The sequence below is a fragment of the Herpailurus yagouaroundi genome, unplaced genomic scaffold, assembly GCF_014898765.1.
Source record: "Herpailurus yagouaroundi ecotype Mexico unplaced genomic scaffold, PumYag 29, whole genome shotgun sequence".
NCBI lineage: Eukaryota > Metazoa > Chordata > Mammalia > Carnivora > Felidae > Herpailurus > Herpailurus yagouaroundi.
In genome coordinates this window covers 69,092,395-69,115,300 of record NW_024412377.1, presented here as the reverse complement: position 1 = coordinate 69,115,300, position 22,906 = coordinate 69,092,395, and the positions used below count along the sequence as shown (strand labels likewise).

Sequence of the window (22,906 nt, the reverse complement as noted above, 5' to 3'; positions counted from 1 at the left end):
GATGAAAATTATTGTATTTAACTGCCTAAATTAAAGTGAGTTCCTAAATACAATGTTCAGTGATCATTGTTTACATTTTCATGGCACTCACTAATTTACAAGGCACATCTTCACAACTCCATAGATTAGAGTGAATATGATGATGATGGTGGTGGTGGTGATGGTGTTGATGGTGACGATGTCTTGTTTAAAGATAAGCATTTGGGGGTTTAGAGAGCCCAACGGACCTCGTCTGAATCAGTCAGTTGCTAGCAGGTCTTAACTCTTCATGATCAGTGTTCTTACAGTTGTTCCATATCTTAGATTATATATTTATTGTTAAAACATTTTTAAACTTAAAAACAAGATCCCTTTTGTTCATGAAGTAATTGGTGTTCATTAGTAATTATAACCAAAAGGTTCAAATTACTTAGCATATGTCACTCTATGTCAATGATGGAGCAACACTAAAGCTAGAATGATGACATAGATGTGGTTAAATATGTTTCCTTTAATACTTCTATTTTACTTGAATTTAGAAAGGGCCCAAGGGAGGCACATGGGTGGCTCAGCTGGATGAGCGTCCTACTCTGGATTTTGGCCCAGGTCATGATGTCTCAGTTCATGAGTTCAAGCCCCATATATGGCCCATGCTGGCAGTGTGGAGCCTGCTTGGGATTCTCTCTCTTTCTCTCTTTCTCTCTCTCTCTCTCTCTCTCTCTCTCTCTCTCTCTCTCTCCCCCTTCCCAGCTTGCTCTCTCTCTCTTAAAGTAAATACATAAATTTTAAACACACACACACACACACACACACACACACACACACACACACACACATTTAGAAAGGGCCGAAGGGAGGGGCACCTGGGTGACTCAGTCAGTTTAGTGTCTGACATTTGATTTCAGCTCAGGTCATGATTTCACGCTTCCTGAGATCGAGTACCACATCAGCCTCTGCACTGACAGTGGGAAGCCTGCTCGGAAGTCTCTTTCTCCCTCTGTCTCTGCCCCTTCTGTGTGAGCATGTACCTGCACATGGACACACACACACATACACACTCTAAATAAATAAACAAACAAACTTTACTCTCTTAAGAAACAAAAACAAATACAAACAAACAAAAATTTAGAAAGGGCCCAAGGGAAGCATGGGAAAATTGTAAGGCAACTATTTGAAAAAATAGTCTTTCTCAAAAATTTTTAGTGGTTTCAACTTCTCTTATGTTAAACATATTTTTCCCTTTTTAAGAAATTATTAGAAAAATAAATTTTCTGTTTGTAAACTATGAAATAATAAGTCTATACAACAAAAAATAAAATAACAAAAGAATCAAGGTTTTAAAGTGTTCACTGCTTTCTTTTGGAGTATATGTGAGAAAAGGAAATATATTATGAGCCCCAGAGATTGAAGTTTGTCTTCTGACGTACATCAGCCTATAACATATATGAACAAATTATTTGGTTCACTGTAGTTCTGTTGGCATAATACATAGTTTATTACAGACCAAGCAATTATATGATTGGGATAGTTTTCTCTAATGTTAATCACTAATGTCCGAGTTAGAAATTAAAAGAAAATTTTTCATATTTTCATATTTTCATAGGAATTATTTTATTTCCTCAATTTTGAACCATTTAAAAACATTTCAATTGATTTAAATAGCACTTTAAATGTTATTACATATGAATTACGGCAGCATAAACTACAAATGCTCTCATTAATAGCCTGTACTTTATGTGCTTTCCTTTTAATGTAAATGTAATATCTTAAAATCCTCATTATAAGTTAATCTAAATTGGGGTGCAATTTCCAATTAAATTGCTGAGATGGAATCTATAAGGAAAAAGGCATTATGACACTACTCTATTTAAAGTAGTGGTGCTGCATATTGATGCCTACTAATATTATTAACTACATTTCCCCTGTCCAGGAAATGTGCATATGGTTTAGTGTTTTTGCTGTTCATTCCTCTCCCCGGCCCCACCTCCAGCTAAACTCATCTTCTGCAATGTTACTGTATTGGCACGCACAATTATTTCATCATATGCTATCTGATTCATTACACACTAGGATATACTCACCATATCCGAATCTACGTTCTTATAGCTTTTCTTGTTTTCGACAGGGTTAAAAATTGATCCAGAAGGGAGTTCTCTTTTACATATTATTTCCATGGTTTTCAGAATGAATTGCATATTTGACAAGATGTTTGGATACTTGTAATATGACCCTCCAGAGAAAGAAAGTGCTATTGTAAGAAAAATAATTTGTGATAATTATGTCATTAATATCTTGCATTATGTTTCATTTTGTTTCAGTTACTAAAATATAATGAAACTTAGTATGTAGATGATGAAACTGCTATCCATTTCCGAATCTCTTCAAGATTACTAATGTTATGTATGACCCCTGGTGGTATAATAGAAAACTGCAAGGTAAATAATTAATACATAACAGTTTATAATTCAGAACAGCAATTGGTATAATGGTTGAACACCTAATTAAGTACAGTTACTGTACAACAATGCTTTGAAATTTCCAGGTGAAAATAAATACATTTATAACATATACTCTATTCATAATGGATACTTTGAAACTGTAATCCTACAAACAAACCAAGTCATTGCTTTTAACCCTACATTCTCCAGTTTTATTTCTTTTCAAGATGTTATTGTTGTTGGTTTCTTAGAAAATATATTTTAAATACGGCAACAATTACTATCATTTAACATAACACTATGTTGGTATTTAACAGAACCATATTTATGCTGTTCTTTTTATAAACTTCTGGACAATTTTTGAGTTTCAATCTACTGAGAGTGGAAAAATTAGTAATAACTACTCTTCTACTGGGTGGCTACATAAATAGGAAGCAGTTCCTAATGGCCCCAGGTAGAAATCATTCTATTGTTGAAGACAAAGATGTAGCATATGTAAGGCTCTACTTAACAGTATTTGAGAGCAGGGCAAAATCTGGGGCTTTTATCCTTATATGGAACAAAGATGTTGGTTTTCTCAGGATATATCTACAAGAACAAGCTAATGTGATAAATTGAGGTTTTATGCAAATGATTTTTCAAAATTTATTTGCCCCCATCATCTGATTATTTGTTGAGTCACTATGCTGAACACAGTGAGGAGCTGAAAGAGGATTTATAATGTATGAAGAAATCAAAACAAGTGGCACTCTAGCCAGGAATTCTTGCTCTGCTAGTCTACAATCTTACTATGGTTTTATGCCCTGTCCAAATTGGTAGTAGTGGTGCATATTGGTCACTCTCCAAAGCACTTCCACCATTACCTTCTATTCCCTCCTCCGTGACTTTTTTCCACAAATATCCCCTTTCTTGTATCTCGAGTCTCTTAATCTCTTACCCTACAACACACTAGTCTTTTCCACTTTTGACTTTTTTTTAAATTCAATCCACTTAAACTAAAAAGTTAATTTAAAATTTTAAAAAAGAAAACCAAAGCAGGGGGCATCACAATCCCGGACTTCAAGCTATACCACAAAGCTGTAATCATCAAGACAGTATGGGACTGGCATAAGAACAGACACTCAGATCAATGGAACAGAATAGAGAACCCAGAAATGGACCCACAAACGTATGGCCAACTAATCTTTGACAAAGCAGGAAAGAATATCCAATGGAATAAAGACAGTCTCTTCAGCAAGTGGTGCTGGGAAAACTGGACAGCGACATGCAGAAGAATGAACCTGGACCACTTTCTTACACCATACACAAAAATAAACTCAAAATGGATGAAAGACCTAAATGTAAGACAGGAAGCCATCAAAATCCTCAAGGAGAAAGCAGGCAAAAACCTCTTTGATCTTGCCCGCAGCAATTTCTTATTCAACATGTCTCCAGAGGCAAGGGAAACAAAAGCAAAAAGCAACTACTGGGACCTCATCAAAATAAAGAGCTTCTGCACTGTGAAGGAAACAATCAGCAAAACTAAAAGGCAACCGACAGAATGGGAGAAGATATTTGCAAATGACATATCAGATAAAGGGTCAGTATCCAAAATCTAGAAGAACTGCTCAGACTCAACACCCAAAAAACAAATAATCCAGTGAAGAAATGGGCAAAAGACATGAGTCTTTTGGAGTAGACACTTCTCCAAAGAAGTAGACACTTCTCCAAAGAAGCCATCCAGATGGCCAACCAACAAGTGAAAAAATGCTCAACATCACTCATCATCAGGGAAATACAAATCAAAACCACAATGAGATACCACCTTACACCTGTCAGAATGGCTAACATGAACAATTCAGGCAACAACAGATGTAGGCGAGGATGAGGAGAAAGAGGATCTCTTTTGCATTGTTGGTGGGAATGCAAGCTGGTGCAGCCAATCTGGAAAACAGTATGGAGGTTCCTCAGAAAACTAAAACTAGAACTACCCTACAACCCAGCAATTGCACTACTAGGCATTTATCCACGGGATACAGGTGTGCTGTTTGGAAGGGACACATGCACCCCTATGTTTATAGCAGCACTATCAACAATAGCCAAAGTATGGAAAGAGCCCAAATGTCCATCGATGGATGAATGGATAAAGAAAATGTGGTGTGTATATACAATGGAGTATTACTTGGCAATCAAAAAGAATGAAATCTTGCCATTTGCAACTACATGGATGGAACTGGAGGGCATTATGCTAAGTGAAATTAGTCAGAGAAAGACAAAAATCATATGACTTCACTCATATGAGGACTTTAAGAGACAAAACAGATGCGCATAAGGGAAGGGAAACAAAAATAATATAAAAACAGGGAGGGGGACAAAACATAAGAGACTCATAAATATGGAGAACAAACTTAGGGTTGCTGGAGGGATGATGGGCTAAATGGGTAAGGGGCATTAAGGAATCTACTCCTGAAATCATTGTTTCACTATATGCTAACTAATTTGAATGTAAATTTTAAAAAATAAAGTTAAATTATAAAATAAAAAAAAAATTTAAGTTTTTTGAAAAGATTAATTGATAAGACTCACCAAGGAAAAAAAAAGAGGACTCAAATAAGTAAAATCATAACTAAAAGTAGATGCTACTATAGAAATGCAAAGGATCCTAAGAGACTACTATGAACAATTATATACCAGCAAGTTAGATAAGGTAGGAGAAATGGATAAATTCCTACGACCATATAACTTACCAAGATTGAATCAAGATGAAAGAGAAAATATAAACAAAGTGATTATTGACAAGGAAATTGAATCAGTAATCAAAAACCTCCCAACAAAGACCAGACAGCTTCACTGATGAATTCTATCAAATATTTAAAAAGAATACAAATCCTTCTCAAACTCTTCCAAAACATATGGAAGAGAAAGGAACTCTTCTAAACTCATTTTACAAGGCCAACATTACCCTACCAAAATCAGACAAGGATGCCACAAGAAAAGAAAATGACAGGCCAATATCCATGATGAACATATATCCACAAATCCTCAAAAAAAATATTAGCAAATCAAATTCATCAATATATTAAAAGGATCACACACCATGATCGAGTGGGATTTATTCCAGAGATACAAAGATGGTACAACATCCTCAGATCAGTCAATGTGATACACCAGGGTAACAAAATGAAGGCTAAAAATCATATGATCATCTCAATAAATGCAGAAAAATCATTGGACGAAATTCAACATCTATTTATGATTTTTAAAACTCTCAACAAAGCCAGTATAGAGGGAATGTAACTCAACATAATAAAGGCCACATGTGACAAGGCCACAGTTAACATCATATTTATAAAAGGCATCCAAATTGGAAAGGAAGAAGTGAAACTGTCTTTTGACCTTGTTTTTTCATCCAAACTATTGACATATTTCTCTTTCTTTTATAGCTAACTTTTTGTAATAGTTCACTATCTCTGTCTCATGCTTAAACTTTCCCTTCACTCTTTATTTACCTGCAATCCTAATTTTGCTTCCACCTCTCCACTGGGAATGCTCCCAAGATCAACAGTGACTTTATGCTTACAGAAAGCCATCAACTTTCAGACCTCCTACCATTTAATACTTCAATAGCTCTTCATAATGTTGATCTTCTTGAACCTCCCCTCTTTGGATTTCTATGTCATCACTCCCTCTTATTTCCCTTCATTAACATATGTCACCCCAATAATTTATTAAATGTTTATGTTCCCCAAGTCTGTTCCTAGAATTAATTTCCCACTACCACCACCTCCCACCCCCCAGGTTATTTCAGCCTTGTTAACATGGATGACTGTCAAATCATGTATGTTAATATCCAAGAAATAAATGAATTCCAGACTTCGTTTATTTCCCTTGTTCCAAGTCTATATTTCCAACTGCTCACTGGGTATATACACCTGAGTGACCTTTAAAACTCAATATGTCCAGTGTTTCTCCAAATGTTTTTCAGTTTAGAATACCATTATCTTGACTCTTGTCAATATGTAAAATTTAAGATTCCTCCTGAATTCCTCATTTTCCCTTATATACAGTCTGGATCTAATTGATCACCCAATCCACTGTCTTTTTTTCCTAAACATTTTCCAAAACAATTTTACTCTATTTCATTCCCATTTTCAAAGTTCATAATCTTTAACATCTCCTGCCCAACTAATGTCATAGCTAACTGATGTCCTGTATCCACTCTCTCTTTACTCCAGTTCAGCATCTACATTGCCACCAATGTTACCTTACTAAAATATAAAATTAACTTTCTTGAAATCTGGAAAGGTAGACATGATTACAGATGGGGAAACTGAGTCACAGACAAGGTCATGTATTTAAGTAGGAAAGTTAAAACCCATGCAATCTGGCCCAGAAGCTGTGTTCTGCAAAACTGTACCTATTATCTTTCATGAAAAATAAAATACAGCTTATGTTCTTTATAGTGATAGTCTGAGCTTCTCAAACTATAACATAAAACATTTATTAAGTGTAGAAAATAAAAGATAGTCTACCGTATAAATATGGTTGAAGCCTAAGTAAATGTTGTTTAAAAGTTCCTAGGTGACCATGCAGGAAATATATAAAAAGTCGTAAAAAGACCAAATAGCCAATCTGTCAAAAGAAAAAGAAAAAAGTATTTTTGTGCTGCATCAATAAATGTGTAAAAACTATGAGGAAAATAAACCATTTTATTGTTACATTTGCTTTGATGAAACAATTTCAGACTCACTTGAGATTATGTGCTTTTGAAATAACTTTAAGACATTTATATCAAGATTGGAAGACTGGTTCAGCCAAAAACCTTTTATAAATCGTCTCTACATTATATATAATGACCAGTACCGACTGCTATTCTGTTCTATGTCCTATAGAACAGTATTTTTCAAATCACAAGTCATGCCCCTTAACTGAGTCATGAAATCAACTGAGAAGGGATTTTTAAACAAAATAGAAGAGAGGAGAAAATATCATAGTACATTGCACAGTTCAGTATATAAATCAGTGAGTATTACGTGTGTGCTGGGTTGCAATGCAGAAGATATTTCTTCCCATGAGTCTCAGCCAAAACAGTTTTAAACACATTTCTTTAGATAATTTTGAGAAATGTTCTGCTGGTGCATACTATGCTACACTGAGATCCCAATTCCCCTATGAAGAAAAAGTCATTGCTGAATAAACACTGCCCTCTTACCTCCATCAAGTTTCCTGTAGAGCAAGTTTGTTTGACATTGAATATGGAAAATGGAATATCTGCCAAAATATATGATATGCAAGTTTTCACAGAAAATGAGAGAAAACCCCCACAAATGATAGAAATAAATGGAACACAAATTCCTTAACTGCTAAATCAAAAGATTTGGGGAAAAAAAACAAATAAAACAGTATCACTGTCAAGATACAGATAGTCCAAATCAAATCCTCTTAATAGTGATGCAGGCTAGTGTCAGATCCACATGTAAAAAAATAATAATAAAATAAAAAGGATGAATCTACCCAGTGGCAGTGATTCAACCAAGACAATTTAACAAATAAGTGGCAACACTGGGTTTTGAACCCAAGACTATGTGTTGCACCAAAAGTCATGAACTTTCTGTTACAGCTGTGATTTCCAAATATTTTTATCACAAAATTCTATTGATAAAATAAATTCTGAGAATGCACCATCAGTATTTATATATGTATCTATAAATTATGAACATGCACCATCTATAGACTTAAAAAAATAAAAAGAAAATGTGTATAAAGCATACCCAAGGAATCTCTTCATATAGACCACTTGGATATAGTACTGTACTTCTCTAAGAGATTGAAGTTAGATGGGAAGTGGAAATTGTCAAATCATTTAAAAGAATATTGCAGCATTCTAAGTGGGAGTATTAAAATCAAAATACCTATTGTTATAGACGTTGAATGAAAAAATAATAAGAAGGGGAATAATTTGCAAGGAATTAGGGATGGATATTGAAAGGAAAATTAATGTTCAAAAATTTCATGTCGGAAAAAATTGAAAAATTCATGAAAAACAGATCAGTTTGAATAATCACTGTATTATACCCCAGTTTGGTTATGAGTTTCACCTGACCCTGGGCTATCCCTAGTAATAACTATGCTTGGCAAAATGATTTGAAAAGCTTTCATCTATCATATTATAAAAGGCTAAATTTTTATTTAAAAATCTGCCTTTCTAGACATCTAGAATATTCTGGGACCTTCTGTGCATCTTTCCTCATGGCTTATTTGTGTACATATTCTTTCTGTAGCTTGACAGCTTGAACTTTGCCTCCTAGGCTGAATCTCTCTGCTTGTCATTTTTCTCATTCCTAGCCCCTCCCATCTTTCCTTCCTTTGTTCTTTATTCCCCTTCTTTCCTTCTCTTTCCATCACTTCTTCTCTTCATTACTCTGATTCTGTTATCTAACTACAAAATAGAAATACTGAATAATATTTATTATGTGTTATATTTTAATAGTTGGTTATGTGTTCCATGTTTTTTATAGAAGGTTGAAGAACACTTTATATTTATGTCTAAACTATATCAAACTATTATTCCTTATATGTTATTCTCCACACTTCGGTGGTAGACTTTGATACTTCAGATGATTCTACACACATAGATGAATAACAAGGAAAGAATGCACACAAAATCTGAAAGTAAATAATATTATGGTATCACATATTTCTAGTACTGCCCAACACTGGGCCAAATATTACTGAACAACAAAATGGTGCATATGAAGGTGGGTGATGCTTTCCTGGCAATACCTTTCAGTATAGCATACTTTCAAAGAGAAGAGATCAAAAGGGAGGTTTCCAACTGACTGTCAGATATATAATGAAAATTCTACAAAGGGAGAGGAGTATATGTGAAATGGCTTCTTGCCTGAAATCAAAGGTATTTATAGAGCATGCTTATTTCCACTATCTCATTTATATTATCTAGAAGAATAAGGAGTAAGCTTTAAAATTCGCAAATCTGAGAGGCAAGGTAAATGTATAGCATTATGACTGACAGTCCAATGGACTCTGGGGTTCAAAACCTTCTCTGCTGAGACCTTGAATAATTCACTTAGACTCTCTATGCCACAGTCTGTAAAATAATGGCTAACAATAGCATCTATCTTTTAAAATTGTTTTAAAGATTAAATAAGTTAATATGTCTAATACATCTGAAGTGCTGATCATTGTTCAAGTTCTGTGCAAGTGTTCACAGCTGCTTTATGAACCTGTGCAAATTGTCTAAACTGTCAGATGAGAAGATATAGGAATCTTTTTAAAATTAAATGACATAGTATATATAAATTATAAGCAATTTGTACAATGGCTAAAACTTTATTTTATAGTCATTTATTGCTAGCAGAAATATAAAAGGCAACGAACGGAATATGTCCCTAAAGGGGATGAGAAGAAAAAGGAAGAAAAGCCAGACTTGCTCTATGTTTCTCCTTCCATTCTTTTTCCATTATAAAATATGTACAGACGTAGATATCTTTTTAAATCTCTTCAATAATTACATAATCTTTTCTATATCCCCATAATGGACAGTTTTGGGAACAGAGGAAAAAGAAAGAAGATAAAGTCATCATAATCTTACCACCCAAAGACAGCCATTGGTAAAATCTTGTATCTCTTCTCCCAGCCCCTCTATGCAAAGCTTCGATTCTTTGCACATCCAATTTCTATTATGTGTTCTCTGAATCTCGCCTGGTCTCTTTAAGTCTTTTACCCCCAAACATGTCTGAGAGGATCTAGGCTTGATTTCTAAGGACTGAAACATCATATCTTCTAAAAATGCCCTAGCTAATTCATTAATATTTTCATGGTTGATTTCTATAGTTCACAGTCAAAACTGAATAAGAATAAGAAATTATTTTTGCAATAAATAATAATAATTTTTGCAAGTAATTCTTAAAATATCATATTTTAAGAGTATGTATTTATTAAGAATTTTTTATCCCAGGGACTCCAGGGTGGCTTAGTCAGTTAAGCGTCCGACTTCGGCTCAGGTCATGATCTCGCGGCCGGTGAGTTCGAGCCCCACATCAGGCTCTGTGCTGACAGCTCAGAGCCTGGATCCTGCTTCGGATTCTGTGTCTGCCCCTCCCATGCTCATGTCCTGTCTCTCTCTGTCTCTCAATAATAAATAAAATTCAAAAATTAAAAAAAAGAATTTTTTCTCCTAGTTTTTCTTTATCTTCTTTGCAATAAAACTACCAGTTAAGCTAAGTGTTTTTGACTAATAATAAATTTTACAGCAGGCAACCAGCATCATCACAGGGAGTAGACCCATATGACATCCAGGACCTTATGAAACATGAACCACATGAAGATAGTTTCCCATCTGATGGCTCTAAATGACACAGAATACTGAGAGAACAATTCACCTTCTCAAATTGGGCAACTATTTAAGGTTGTCAACATTTTAAAATGGAAAGAGGTATTTAAAAATTCTTAAAATAGAAAGGAAAAATGCTATATATATTTAGACATAAATTAAACTTGATTTTAATTATTATTTTCTTACATAGTTGGTGAACTTATATGTCCTCAAACTATCTCCATTTGGATATCAAGTAACAATGTATTATCCACATTTAGAAAAGATTAAAATAAATTAACAAACAAAAGAATATTCCATAATGAAACCAAATGGCCTGTTTAGGTCCTAAAACAGGTGTCATGTGACCTCATGCAGTATGTGTAGCAATTAAAACACATTAAAAATATTTTAAAACATACCTTTGCCAGCTTTATTTCAATTGAATATAAGTATGCCTTTTGGAATGCATCACAACAGAGTCTATATAAAACTGATTCCGCAACAAAAAATAATGCAGGCAGATGATCGTAATCAAAGGAAGCATGGTCCAGGGAAGCATAAAGCATATTTAAAGCTTCTGAAATATTAAAAGTTGGAAACATCATAATTCATAAGTAATGCTGTTTGCATGCTACAATTAAGTCTTACAATTAACTATTTGCTGTCACCAAAGCCAGATTGTGGTTTTAAAATATTTACAAATTCTTTGACACCCCTCCCATCAAGAGGTGAAGTCTACACCCCTTTCCCCTTTTCACCCCTTTTATTTCATTTATTGAACCTGAGTAGGTCTTGTGACTGCTTCAACCAATAGAATGCAGCAGAAGTGACACTGCATGATATTCAAACCGAGATCAGAAAAGGCAATACAGCTGCCACTCCGATCTCTTTCTCAAGATGCTAGCTTTTGAACCCTAAGCAGCCATGTAGGAAGTCTTAATTACTCAGAAGTCACTAAGCTAGAGAGACTACAGAGATAGAGATAGAAGAGAGACAGAGAAATGCCCAAGGAGCTCCAGCTGTTCCAGCCAACACAAAGTAGATCGCCAGGCCACACAAATGATGGTGGAGAAATGGGACAGAACTGGATAACAGAAGACAGTGCTAAAGATAAGTACTATAAAGAGTGAAAAACTAGAAAATCAAGGCAGAGGAAGTAAGACCCAGGGGAGATGAGTGAGGAAGAATATCAAGCTAAGGCCCCAGAGAAATTACACCTCAAATTATTACAAAGATTTTGAAGAGCTGTCATGTAAATATCTGAAAAGAACAGCAAATGCAGGGACTTGAGGAAGAAAAAGCCCTGACACATCCAAGGAATAAGAAGGAGAACAGTACAGCTGGAGCAGAATGAATAAGTAGGGAAGGCAGCCAGGAGCCAGATCATAACGAACCTTGTAGTTGGGGCTTATTTTAAGTGTAATCAAAAGGCACTAGAAATGATTTAAGCTTTGGAATGGTCACCGCTGCATGGAAAGTGGATGGACTATAGAATGAGGAGCAGACAAGAGACAAGACAGGTGTGGAGGGTTTTCAGTTGTGGAGCTGGTAAGACAAATTCATACTTAGGTTTTTTATTTGGAGTTCAATATCTTGATGAGTGAAAAAGCTTTTGACTGTGTGTAACAGGAAATATAAAGACGTGTCTTCAAAAGAGGTATGTTCATTATTTCCCAAGATCGTAGTTGGAAATACTGTAGGGCTGGCTCATCTAACTGCCCTGGGTATGTATTTTTCTTTCACCTTCCAGTTTCTCTGATATACATGCTGACTGTGACGACCACACAAGCTCCATGCATTATTTTCTTACCAACTCATTTAGAGAGGAATCAAAAGGTATAAGAAAGGAAGAAGTGCTTTCTCCCCAGGCATATTTTTTCAAAAGCAATTCAACAAAAAGTACTCCAAATAGACCTATTTTTTATATCTCTGGTCAGGACCAGGTCACGTGACCACTCCTAATCAGGTCATGTAATCACTTGGAAGCAAAAGAGAATGGCCATGATTAGTTTAGATCAACTATGACCTCCCCCGGATGCCCAGGCTGGGAAGCGCCAGTCTTCTGAATCACGTGACTGAAGGATACCTGAACAAAACAGGTTTAATGGACAAAGAAAAGCAAGCAGCTGCTGGTTGCTGATAAGCTAGGGTTGTTTACTTCAGTATCATTTAAAAATTTAGTATAGGTCAGGCTGTGGATAGCACTGTGATGAAGTGCCATATAGGTAGGTTAAATACAAAATTGTTCTTACTCTTCCTGTTGCTTGAAAAGTCCCAGATAGCACTACAAAACCCAATTTACATAGGAAAATACTCTCTGACCTCATATGGTTAACATTTTAAAACTCATTGTAAAAGGCATACACATAAAATTTAGGATAACGATAGGAGGAATTTTACCTCCTTAAAAATAGTGTTTTTTAATTTCTTTTTTAGATTGGTTGGAGGATGGTTTAAAAGGAGACATGTAAATGAGAAATGATAAATGAAAAGGTAATGAGTAAAATGGCTGTTTAAAATAAGTGAAAAACAAACAACCATTTGGCTAACGTCTTATGAGTAAGAACTATAAAAGTCCAAAACAAGTTTCTCTAAAGTATAGTGCCTATTGTAACTCAAAATCACTAAATGACATTTTATATTACTTTTTAATTAGCCAGAGCAAAAGTTTCTAAAACACTTTTGTAATTAAAATGTTGAACAAATTCATGAATTCAAAATTACAAAAGGAGCTTTCCTAATGAAACATTACCAGATATTTTGATACAGAAAGGCAACTTTTCCTTGGCTCCTGCATAGTTTTCAAATGTTAAAGTTCACAAATTATACCTTCTCTGCTAATCTAGAAAACACTTGAGGTAACTAAAAAGAGCTTAGTTAGAGCACATACCATCTTGGATTTCTCCTTTGCATTGAGCCAGATATATTACTTCCGTCCATGCAGTAGGAAGATGAACATGCTTCCCAGAGCCCAAGGTTTTGAGACCCAATTTTCTCTGTTATAGGAAAGCATGAAAAAAGGCAAACCAAAATGTACAGCTTCTTACAAATTTATGTGTTTATTTAATTATACTCTGAAGGTCACTCTAGGAGGCTATGCTCTACAACCAGAGATGTATAAAACTTTTTGTTTTGCTTTTCTTATTTTTATTTTTTGACATTTTCTGTAAATTGTTATTAATGCTAAAATGTAAGGAACGTTTGCTAATATTCTGAGTTATGTCATTAGTTATTTGCTAGAAATAATTCTTTTATTCTTTACTTTCTAAGGATTACTTCTATCTCATTTCCCCACCAAGAGAAAGCATCTCTGATTCTAGAAGGAAAAGAATATTGAACAAATGCAGTTCGACAGAAAGTAGTTTGAAGCCAGTTTGCTGGAAAACCCTGGCTACTTCACTGTGAATGGACTGAAATTAATGAACATGAGATATATACCAAGATGACCAGTCTTTTCTTAATGGTCCCACTCCTAGGACTGCCCTGGGGAGCAGCTGGCCAATTGGAGAGAAGCTCACAGATGAATGTACCTGCTAGCACCTCTTGGCATGAAGTACATTATTTTTCTAATCAATTTTTTTCAAAATTTTAAAAAATATGAGCAACAGTGAGCTGAAATACTGGGAAATAACAACCACCACCACAACAAAAAAGATGGCTTAATTTATGCTTCAATTTTGTGCCACTTTTATTGCATGATTTTTTTTTGTATTAAAGCAAAATCATAGGTATATTAGTTTCTTCCAAACAAACTGGATCTAATGTAAGAAAAGTAAAACAAAGACTTATTTCACTTCTTGTTCTGTTTTGATATGTGTTTAAAAATCTGGAAATTAATGGCACACTCTTAAAGAATCTCTTTTCTACAAGTTAGGTGAATAATTTGTTACACAGAAAGAATAGAGTATTCTGAATAGTTTGTTACACAGAAAGAATAGAGTATTCCGGGCATGTATAGTGAAGGTTTAGGAAATCTTCCTTTCTTCTTTGGGACACTTCATATCTCAGTCAACCTTTTTTTTTAGAAAAAAGTGGAATTTTCATAATCAAAAATTTATTCTCCAGACTTTCATACTTTGTGGCGAGCCCTTGGTCAAGTGTCAACAGCTACATTTCCCTTTAACTTATGGATAATCTCCACCTAAAAATCCATTTGACATTGAATTATTTGGCTATAAGCTTTAACTTTATTTTGCATTAGTATCTTTAACTATGCTTACTTATAACTTTAAAAAAGTATTTCTTATTTTTCCTTTCAGTATTTTGGAACATGTAACCACCCACCAACTAGAACAGAAAGTCCATATATTAAGTAATCAAAGAGTGTACTATTACCTTACATCTGAGGATATTTTTTCTAGCTAGATCCAACAATTCTTCCTTCTCTTTTGGATTTTTTGTTTCGTTGAATCTCAAGATGAATTCTTTTGTGATTGAAAATGATGGCCTAAACCAAACAAATCAATAATTATAGCTAACAGTTCCAAATTTTAATTTGGGACTACCAGGGACTGGGTGTAACACTTTTCTTTTAAAAAAGTACTTTACCTTAATAAAAATGTTTCATACACACATATAGAAATCAGTGAAATAAAAAGAAAATATGTGTACAGACCTCCTAGACTGATCTAATCATGATCTTAGATTGAGAAACAGAATTCTCATAATGTCAAAGAATTTTGTAGTCTCTGAAAAAAAAAAGTTTCTGAAATGGTTGCCAGAAGTCTTGTTGATATATGCCTTCTTCATAGGTAAAACTCAGCACAGCTCCAGTTATGTTGAAGACTAATTTATCTCTTCATGTATATCAGTGTAGGTTCAATTTAAGCTAAACCTTTATTCCCTCCATGCAAGTAGAATCAGTCCAACTGTGGCTGCGGTAAAATGAGCGAGGGAAGAAAGATGTATGTGGTAAGGTCAGAGAGGTGACAAGTAGCCAGATTAACTCTGGATGAGATGGGAAGTTATTGCAGGGTTTTGATTAGAGGAGTGGCATGATTTAACTTAAGTTTTAATAGGATCATTCCAATGTCATATTGAGAGCTGGAGTGTGGAAAGGTGGGAGGTAGCCAGGGAGGAGGCACATGCATACTTAGGTGAGAGATAACAGTGGCTTAGATCAGATTAGAGCAACGTCGGTAAAGAGAAAAGTTTGGATGATGGGTATATTTTGACATGAGTTCCAGCAAGACTGCCTGAAGAATTAGAAATTAGGCATGAGAGAAAAAAAAGAATTCATGATTGAACTGAATAACTGGAAGGTTGGAACTGCAGTTTTCTGAGATGGGGAAGATTGCTGGAGAAGCAGGTTTGGGGTGAGGGCAGAGAATAAATTCAATACTGGACATATCGTGTTCGAGATGGCCATAGCCATCCAGGCGGGGACATGGAACAGGCAATCAGACATAGGAGTTCAAATTTCAGGTGAAAAGTTCAGGCGAGATACATCAATTTTGGAGTCATTACTGAGTCATTAAATACACATATGGTATTTAAGGTCTTGCCAATGAAAAGGAACCCCTGTGGGAGTGCATAGAGAATAGATGAGCATTTCAAAGAGAAGTGGGAAAAATAAGTTGAGGGTGTATGCAAAAGAATGAGGAGAGTGATTATAATGATATACCATAAGATTTAAGATGAGCATGGGATCAAAAGTGATATCAGAGGAATGATGAATAGCTGATCGAATCAATGAGTTCTTTATTTGTGTGACCAAATAACTGTTGGAGTCATGCCATTAGAAGGAGTGATCTGGAAGAAAAAAAACCCACATTTTTCAAGAACTACCATGTTCAGAATTTCATGAAATAGTTGCTTTGTGGTCACAGCCCTTTTCAGGAGACAGACATATGTAAAAGTAAAGACAGTGCCTTATGATCACAGGATGAGGAGAGGTAATGGCATGGTGTCCTATGAACCAGAACCAAATATAGATATCCCAGTGAAGAACAATTAATGAAATAACCAACTCTTTAACTGCCATCCTAAAATGTGCATTTATTCGGTCATTCATTCAGTAGGCATTTAGTGACCATCTCCTGTTAATCTTGGAAGTGGGGATACAATGATGGAATAAAAAGCCCTGCCTTCAAGGAGCTTACAGTAAAATAGAGGAAGAGTTCAGGTTTAGCACTCTGGTAGCATTGGCATTCTGAAATGAGTAACTCCATTCTTGATTTTGTGTTCTCTATTTCACTCTCCATCTTGAAGACAATCTGCTTAGATAAATACAGTGAAGGTTGGCTGAAAACTCTTTCTCAATAGTCATCTAGGATGACATATCTTTGATCCACATGAAGACTCCAAAATAGCTCTAATCTTCACATGTGTACTAAATGCTATGGGAATTTCAAGAAGGTATCCCCTTTATGCAGTTAATCTTTTATAAATTTCATTAGAAATTATCTTTTTTAAAATATGAACATAACAGTGCTTTTCATAACAAACCAAACACGAAGGGATGCATAAGAAAAAGTTAACACACTTAGACTCCCAACATTACTGCCTCCGGTCATACCCATCAGAAATAGCCAAGATCAATGGTTTAGCGCGTATCCTTGCATACCTTTCTCAATGTTCACAAACATAAACAGACCTATAAATAATTATATTTAAATAAATGGAACCATGTATATAGCACTGTAGCATTCTTTCTTCATTAAATTTATTAGACATGGCTCAAGTTCAAATGATGCTAATATGCGGTAATATGGATATACACAAATGCAACAATTCCTTTATTGATTGACATCTCCCATTACTTCCTGTATAATTTTGTCCACCCAAACTGATGCCATAATTTTATTTTTTTTTAATTTTTTTATATTTTTATTTGAGAGACAGAGAGAGACACAGCACAAGTGGGGGAGGGGCTGAGAGAGAAGGAGACACAGAATCTGAAGCAGGCTCCAGGCTCTGAGCTGTCAGCACAGAGCCCAACGTGGGGCTCGAACTCACAAACCATGAGATCACGACCTAAGCCAAAGTCAGAAGCTTAAGCGACTGAGCCATCCAGGCGCCCCTGATGCCATAATTTTAAAAAATCCATGGGGCGCCTGGGTGGCTCAGTCGGTTAAGCCTCCGACTTCAGCTCAGGTCACGATCTCACGGTCCGTGAGTTCGAGCCCCGCGTCGGGCTCTGGGCTGATGGCTCAGAGCCTGGAGCCTGCTTCCGATTCTGTGTCTCCCTCTCTCTCTCTGCCCCTCCCCCGTTCATGCTCTGTCTCTGTCTGTCTCAAAAATAAATAAACGTTAAAAAAAATTTTTTTTTAAATCCTTGTACATGGCCTGATATTTAACAGGTACACACGGTTCTAATTTATCTATCCCCATAGTATACGTAAGTGATGAATCACTGGGTTCTATACTTGAAATCAACACTATATTGTATGTTAACAACTGAAATTTAAGTAAATAAATTTAAAAAAGAAAAGAGTAAATATAGGCATTGAAAAGAAAATATGCTTTAGCTTCCCACACTCCAACTTCTTCCCACATTCTAATTTCTTCAAAGATAAATGTAATCTATTATAAGTATATAAGTGCAGTCGTATGGAAAAGGAAGTAAATAAAGATCATTCTAATTTTACATATACAGAAAATATACTTGGCATGAATACCCTACCTAAACTATTTATGTTACCTGTGAATTCAGAATTATTTTAGCTGACAATTCATTTGTTCAGTAAATATTTAAGGGAAGTCTCCTACATACAAAGTATTTTGCTATATACAGAGAGGGCTAAAAGAGGAATCAGACTTGGCCTCAGAAAGTTCCCAATGTGGGAAAGAAGTGAGATGCAACAAAAAGATGTACTAAGAAAATAAATAAATAAAGGAGGGGCACCTGGGTGGCTCAGCCGGTTAAGCATCCAACTTTGGCTCATGATCTCACAGTTCGTGAGTTTGAGCCCTGCATCAGGCTCTCTGCTGTCAGTGCAGAGACTGCTTCGGATCCTCTGTTCCCCACCCCCCCCCCCGTCTCTTTGCCCCTCCCCTGCTCGCATTCTCTCCCTCCCTCTCTCTCTCTCTTCCCCCCCTCTCAAAAATAAACATTAAAAAAAAAAAAGGAAATGAAATCATGTGAGAGTTTAGAAGTAGAAATAAATTCCTAGTCCTGTAATCTTGGTTTAATCACTTAATCTGTGTGAACCATCATTTTTCACCTGTGGAAATGAGGACAACATCTTGTAGAATTTTGAAAAGTATCATTGCAGTCTGGTTCCCAGTATATATCAAGTGCTGGATAACTGTTAGTTATAAGCATTACTGTTTTGGGTTAAAGATCCAGAAAAAGCTTCTTTGCAGAAATGGCACTTAAGCTGTAACATGAATACAAAGGAACTGGAATGTGACAGAATAGCAGCTGTCCTTTCAAAATTCTTTATCTGACTTTTCTTTGGCACATGATCACCTAGCTACTCTGTATTTCCCAGTCTTTCTGGCAGCTAGATGTGGGCATATGGCCAAGCTAATGGGATGTGAGCAAATGTAATATATGCAAATTTCAGGTCACCTCTAACTTGAAGGCACACCATTTTCTCTAGAATTATACCTTTTTTCCCTCTGGTGGACTGGAACACAAATATAGCGCTGAATCAGCTTTGATTAGGCAGATGAGTACAACACCCTGTGAGATAATGAGGGTCCTGAGTTTTCTCACTAAAAGCAGGGCTGTCCTGTCAGCCTAGACCCACTGACTTTTTATGTCAGATAAATACATTTCTATCTTACATAAGCCACTGAAATTAGTGGCCTCTTTCTATAATTGTTTCCAATTTACCCTAACTATTGCAAATGGGAACAAAGAGAAAAAATAAAGAATTTAACCCAGCATAAACAGACAGAACGCTTAAAATCAAGGTAGGAAATGAAGATGGAAATTCTGGGTTGAGGACAAACATAAATGGCATTGAAAGGTGGTCTGTGGCAGAGATTTATAGCTTCCTACATTGGTGTCTGTTCTCATTTTCTTACAAAAAGATTCTTTCTTGCAGTTACATATGCCTGTATGTCTATGTTTCAGTCAGTAAAATGTAAGTAAAATTCAGATAGTAGTTCTGGGAAGTTTACTAAAAAGGGGGAACAGACCCTTCTGCCCTTTATCCTGCTGCATGAAGCATGACTGTGATAAGTGGAGCTTCAGCAGCCACGATAAACCCATGAGATTGCCTTATGTGTAAGCCATGTGCGGCAGAGCAGACAGATGGAACCTAGGTTCCAGATCACCATACCAGCTCTGGACTGACTACATTCAGAGAAATAAATTTTATTTTTATTTAAATGGCATTGCTATTTATGATATTCTTAGTTGCAGTGGGCACTAATTCTACGTTACGCACAGGTTTTTAAGTTTTATTTAATAAATAAAAAGGAACTATTGTGCCGAAGAATTAGGAGATTACACTGTACTTTAGGATGTCTAAACTCAAAGTCATACGTTGAATAGTTTTAAATGAGGAGTCACTGTTGGGAAGCCACTCAGCAACTATTTCAACAATGTAGGTAAGAAGTAAAAAAGGTCTTGGGGCGCCGGGGTGGCGCAGTCGGTTAAGCGTCCGGCTTCAGCCAGGTCACGATCTCACGGTCCGTGAGTTCGAGCCCCGCGTCAGGCTCTGGGCTGATGCTCGGAGCCTGGAGCCTGTTTCTGATTCTGTGTCTCCCTCTCTCTGCCCCTCCCCCGTTCATGTTCTGTCTCTCTCTGTCCCAAAAATAAATAAAAAACGTTGAAAAAAAAATTAAAAAAAAAAGAAGTAAAAAAGGTCTGAACTACAGTTTGGGCAATACAAATGAGGAAGAGTAAATGAATATGAAAGATCAGGTGGAAGCTAAACCAATAGGGCTTGATGACTAACAGGATGTGAGAAGAATTGTGAGAGTGGAGGTAAGATAATCTCAAGGCTTTGAGCCTACACAATCAGTTGTAGAGAGCTGACATTAGGACAATAAGATGGAGGAATAAGGGTAGATGATCTGTGCTGTTCTGGACAACTGATTATGATTTACCTGTGAGGCATCCAAGTGGAGAGGTCTATGATCCAGACTTGTGAGGCAGGTATTAGGAAGTGGATATGATATGGAAATGAAGATTTCAGATTCAACTACTATCACTGATATTCAAAGCCACAAAATTTCAAGAGGAAGAGTACTGAGGAAAAAAAAAAGAGTCAAGGGAGATCTTTGGACAAATTCCATAGTTAGAGGCAAGAAGAAAAGAAGAGACAGTGAATATAATAAAAGGAGATTCAGGGGAGCACTACAATGGAATTCAAATATGTGTATAATTTGGGGTATAAATTCCTTCTCTGAGAATTGTCCATTACTTATAGTCCCTACTGAATCAGTAAGTCCAGCTTCTATATTAGTATCATATGATCCTACCTCCCTGACTGTAGCTGATTGGGTCACATCACCTGTCTGAATCAAGTTAGGCCACTCTAATCCTCTCTACAGGGATTTTAAATAATTACCTGATACTTTAATTAGTTGATGTTAGAGTGGAACAGAAATGTTAGAGTCTTGTAGAGCCAAGAGGTGGCTTTTGCTGAGAGGCCATTCAAGACAACAAAGCACACCAAAACAGAAAGCTACTTGGTCACCATTGGAGCACCCAATCAATGTTTGTTAGATTATTTACTAATGTATAGCCAGAGCCGCTATCTTTTTCATGTTTCTAGTCTAGTATAGATGCAGACTACATCTGTCAAGTTGACCATTTTATCTCTTGTATCAATTAGAGAACATAATGAGTACTGAATGAATGAATGAATGACGCCTGGCTATGCCTTCTGCTCTCAGGTTCCACCAGACAACCCTGTATCCTTCCCTTACATTTTCCTTTTGACTAAGTTAATTTGATGTTGTGTCTGTTCCATGCAAACAAGCAATTCTAGACTGAGACAGCAAAGAACAGAATGTAGAATAAGACGATGACCAAACATACATCTGCAGGGAATCAAAACTAAGGACAAAGAGATCACTAGAGTTAATGTTTAGAAAGTGAGTGGAAATCTTTAAGACAGTAGTGTCACTAGTGAAACACTGATACTGAGTTGAGTTTAGGGATAAGAAAATTCTGATGTCTGAAAACATTCCGCAAAATTCAAGCACACAAAGCTTATAAGGTCTCCATGATTAGTGCCTGTTTTGGCCATAAATGTTGTGCAGAGTCTCAGATTCACTTGACTTCTGCCTGCATGATCTCCATGGCCAAACACTGAGCTGCCTCTCCTCTTCTACATTTGGAGTAGCCACCTTCTGAGTGACACAAGATGGAAGTATGGTAAGTTAGCACCTACGGGGTGAATCTTGATGAAGGAAAATGCTAGACAAAAAGGAACAAATGATATGAATAACCCTCCTCATTTCTCCATTCTGTGGACTATTGTGAGATGTGGCTTCTCCTTGAAAGCAGTCTTAAAAAGTCCCATATGCCAAATATGGACATGTCTCTCCTGTGTCTCATTATGGCAAGATGCAATTTAGTGCTCCAGGAGGTAATGCATCAAGGTTTCCTGTCTCATTTTCCTTTTTTTTCCACCTTTAGTGAATTGACCTTGCATACCTTACATAAAGTATTAGAATTCTAATCCTCTTCTCATATTCTACCTTCTAGTGACTTGGGCTAAGACAGTGGTATAAGCCTAAGTATAAGAGGTCCGTGGTTTCTAAGATTTTGCAAGATTTTATGTACCCTCTACAGACATCCTCATCAGTGGCTACTGACCTCTCATTTGGGGTAATACATTCTTTTTTTTTTTTTTTAATTTACATCCAAATTAGTTAGCATATAGTGAAACAATGATTTCAGTAGATTCCTTAATGCCCCTTACCCATTTAACACATCCCCCCTCCCACAACCCCTCCAATAACCTGTTTTTTCTCCATATTTAAGAGTCTCTTATGTTTTGTCCCACTCCCTGTTTTTATATTATTTTTGTTGCTCTTCCCTTATGTTCATCTGTTTTGTCTCTTAAAGTCCTCATATGAGTGAAGTCATATGATATTTGTCTTTCTCTAATTTCGCTTAGCATAATACCCTCCAGTTCCATCCTTGTAGTTGCAACTGTCAAGATTTAATTCTTTTTGACTGCCGAGTAATACTCCATTATATATATATATATATACATATATATATATATATATATATATATATATATATGTATATATATAC

At 35.9% G+C, this 22,906-nt stretch overlaps 1 protein-coding gene across 5 annotated transcripts in view; it reads right to left on the bottom strand.

Annotated features, from left to right (window-relative positions):
- TMEM232 (transmembrane protein 232) overlaps positions 1-22,906 on the bottom strand; it is a 213,916-nt gene that overhangs the window by 162,105 nt on the left and 28,905 nt on the right. For 4 of the 5 annotated variants that reach the window (XM_040446941.1, XM_040446956.1, XM_040446932.1 and 1 more), the window contains exons 4-8: positions 15,070-15,181; positions 13,625-13,730; positions 11,154-11,311; positions 6,929-7,028; positions 2,061-2,227 (exon numbers count right to left, since the gene is read on the bottom strand). In XM_040446941.1, coding sequence (XP_040302875.1) covers positions 2,061-2,227; positions 6,929-7,028; positions 11,154-11,311; positions 13,625-13,730; positions 15,070-15,181 — 643 coding nt within the window. The remainder of the gene's footprint in view (positions 1-2,060; positions 2,228-6,928; positions 7,029-11,153; positions 11,312-13,624; positions 13,731-15,069; positions 15,182-22,906) is intronic. The other variant, XM_040446962.1, reaches the window with a different exon arrangement.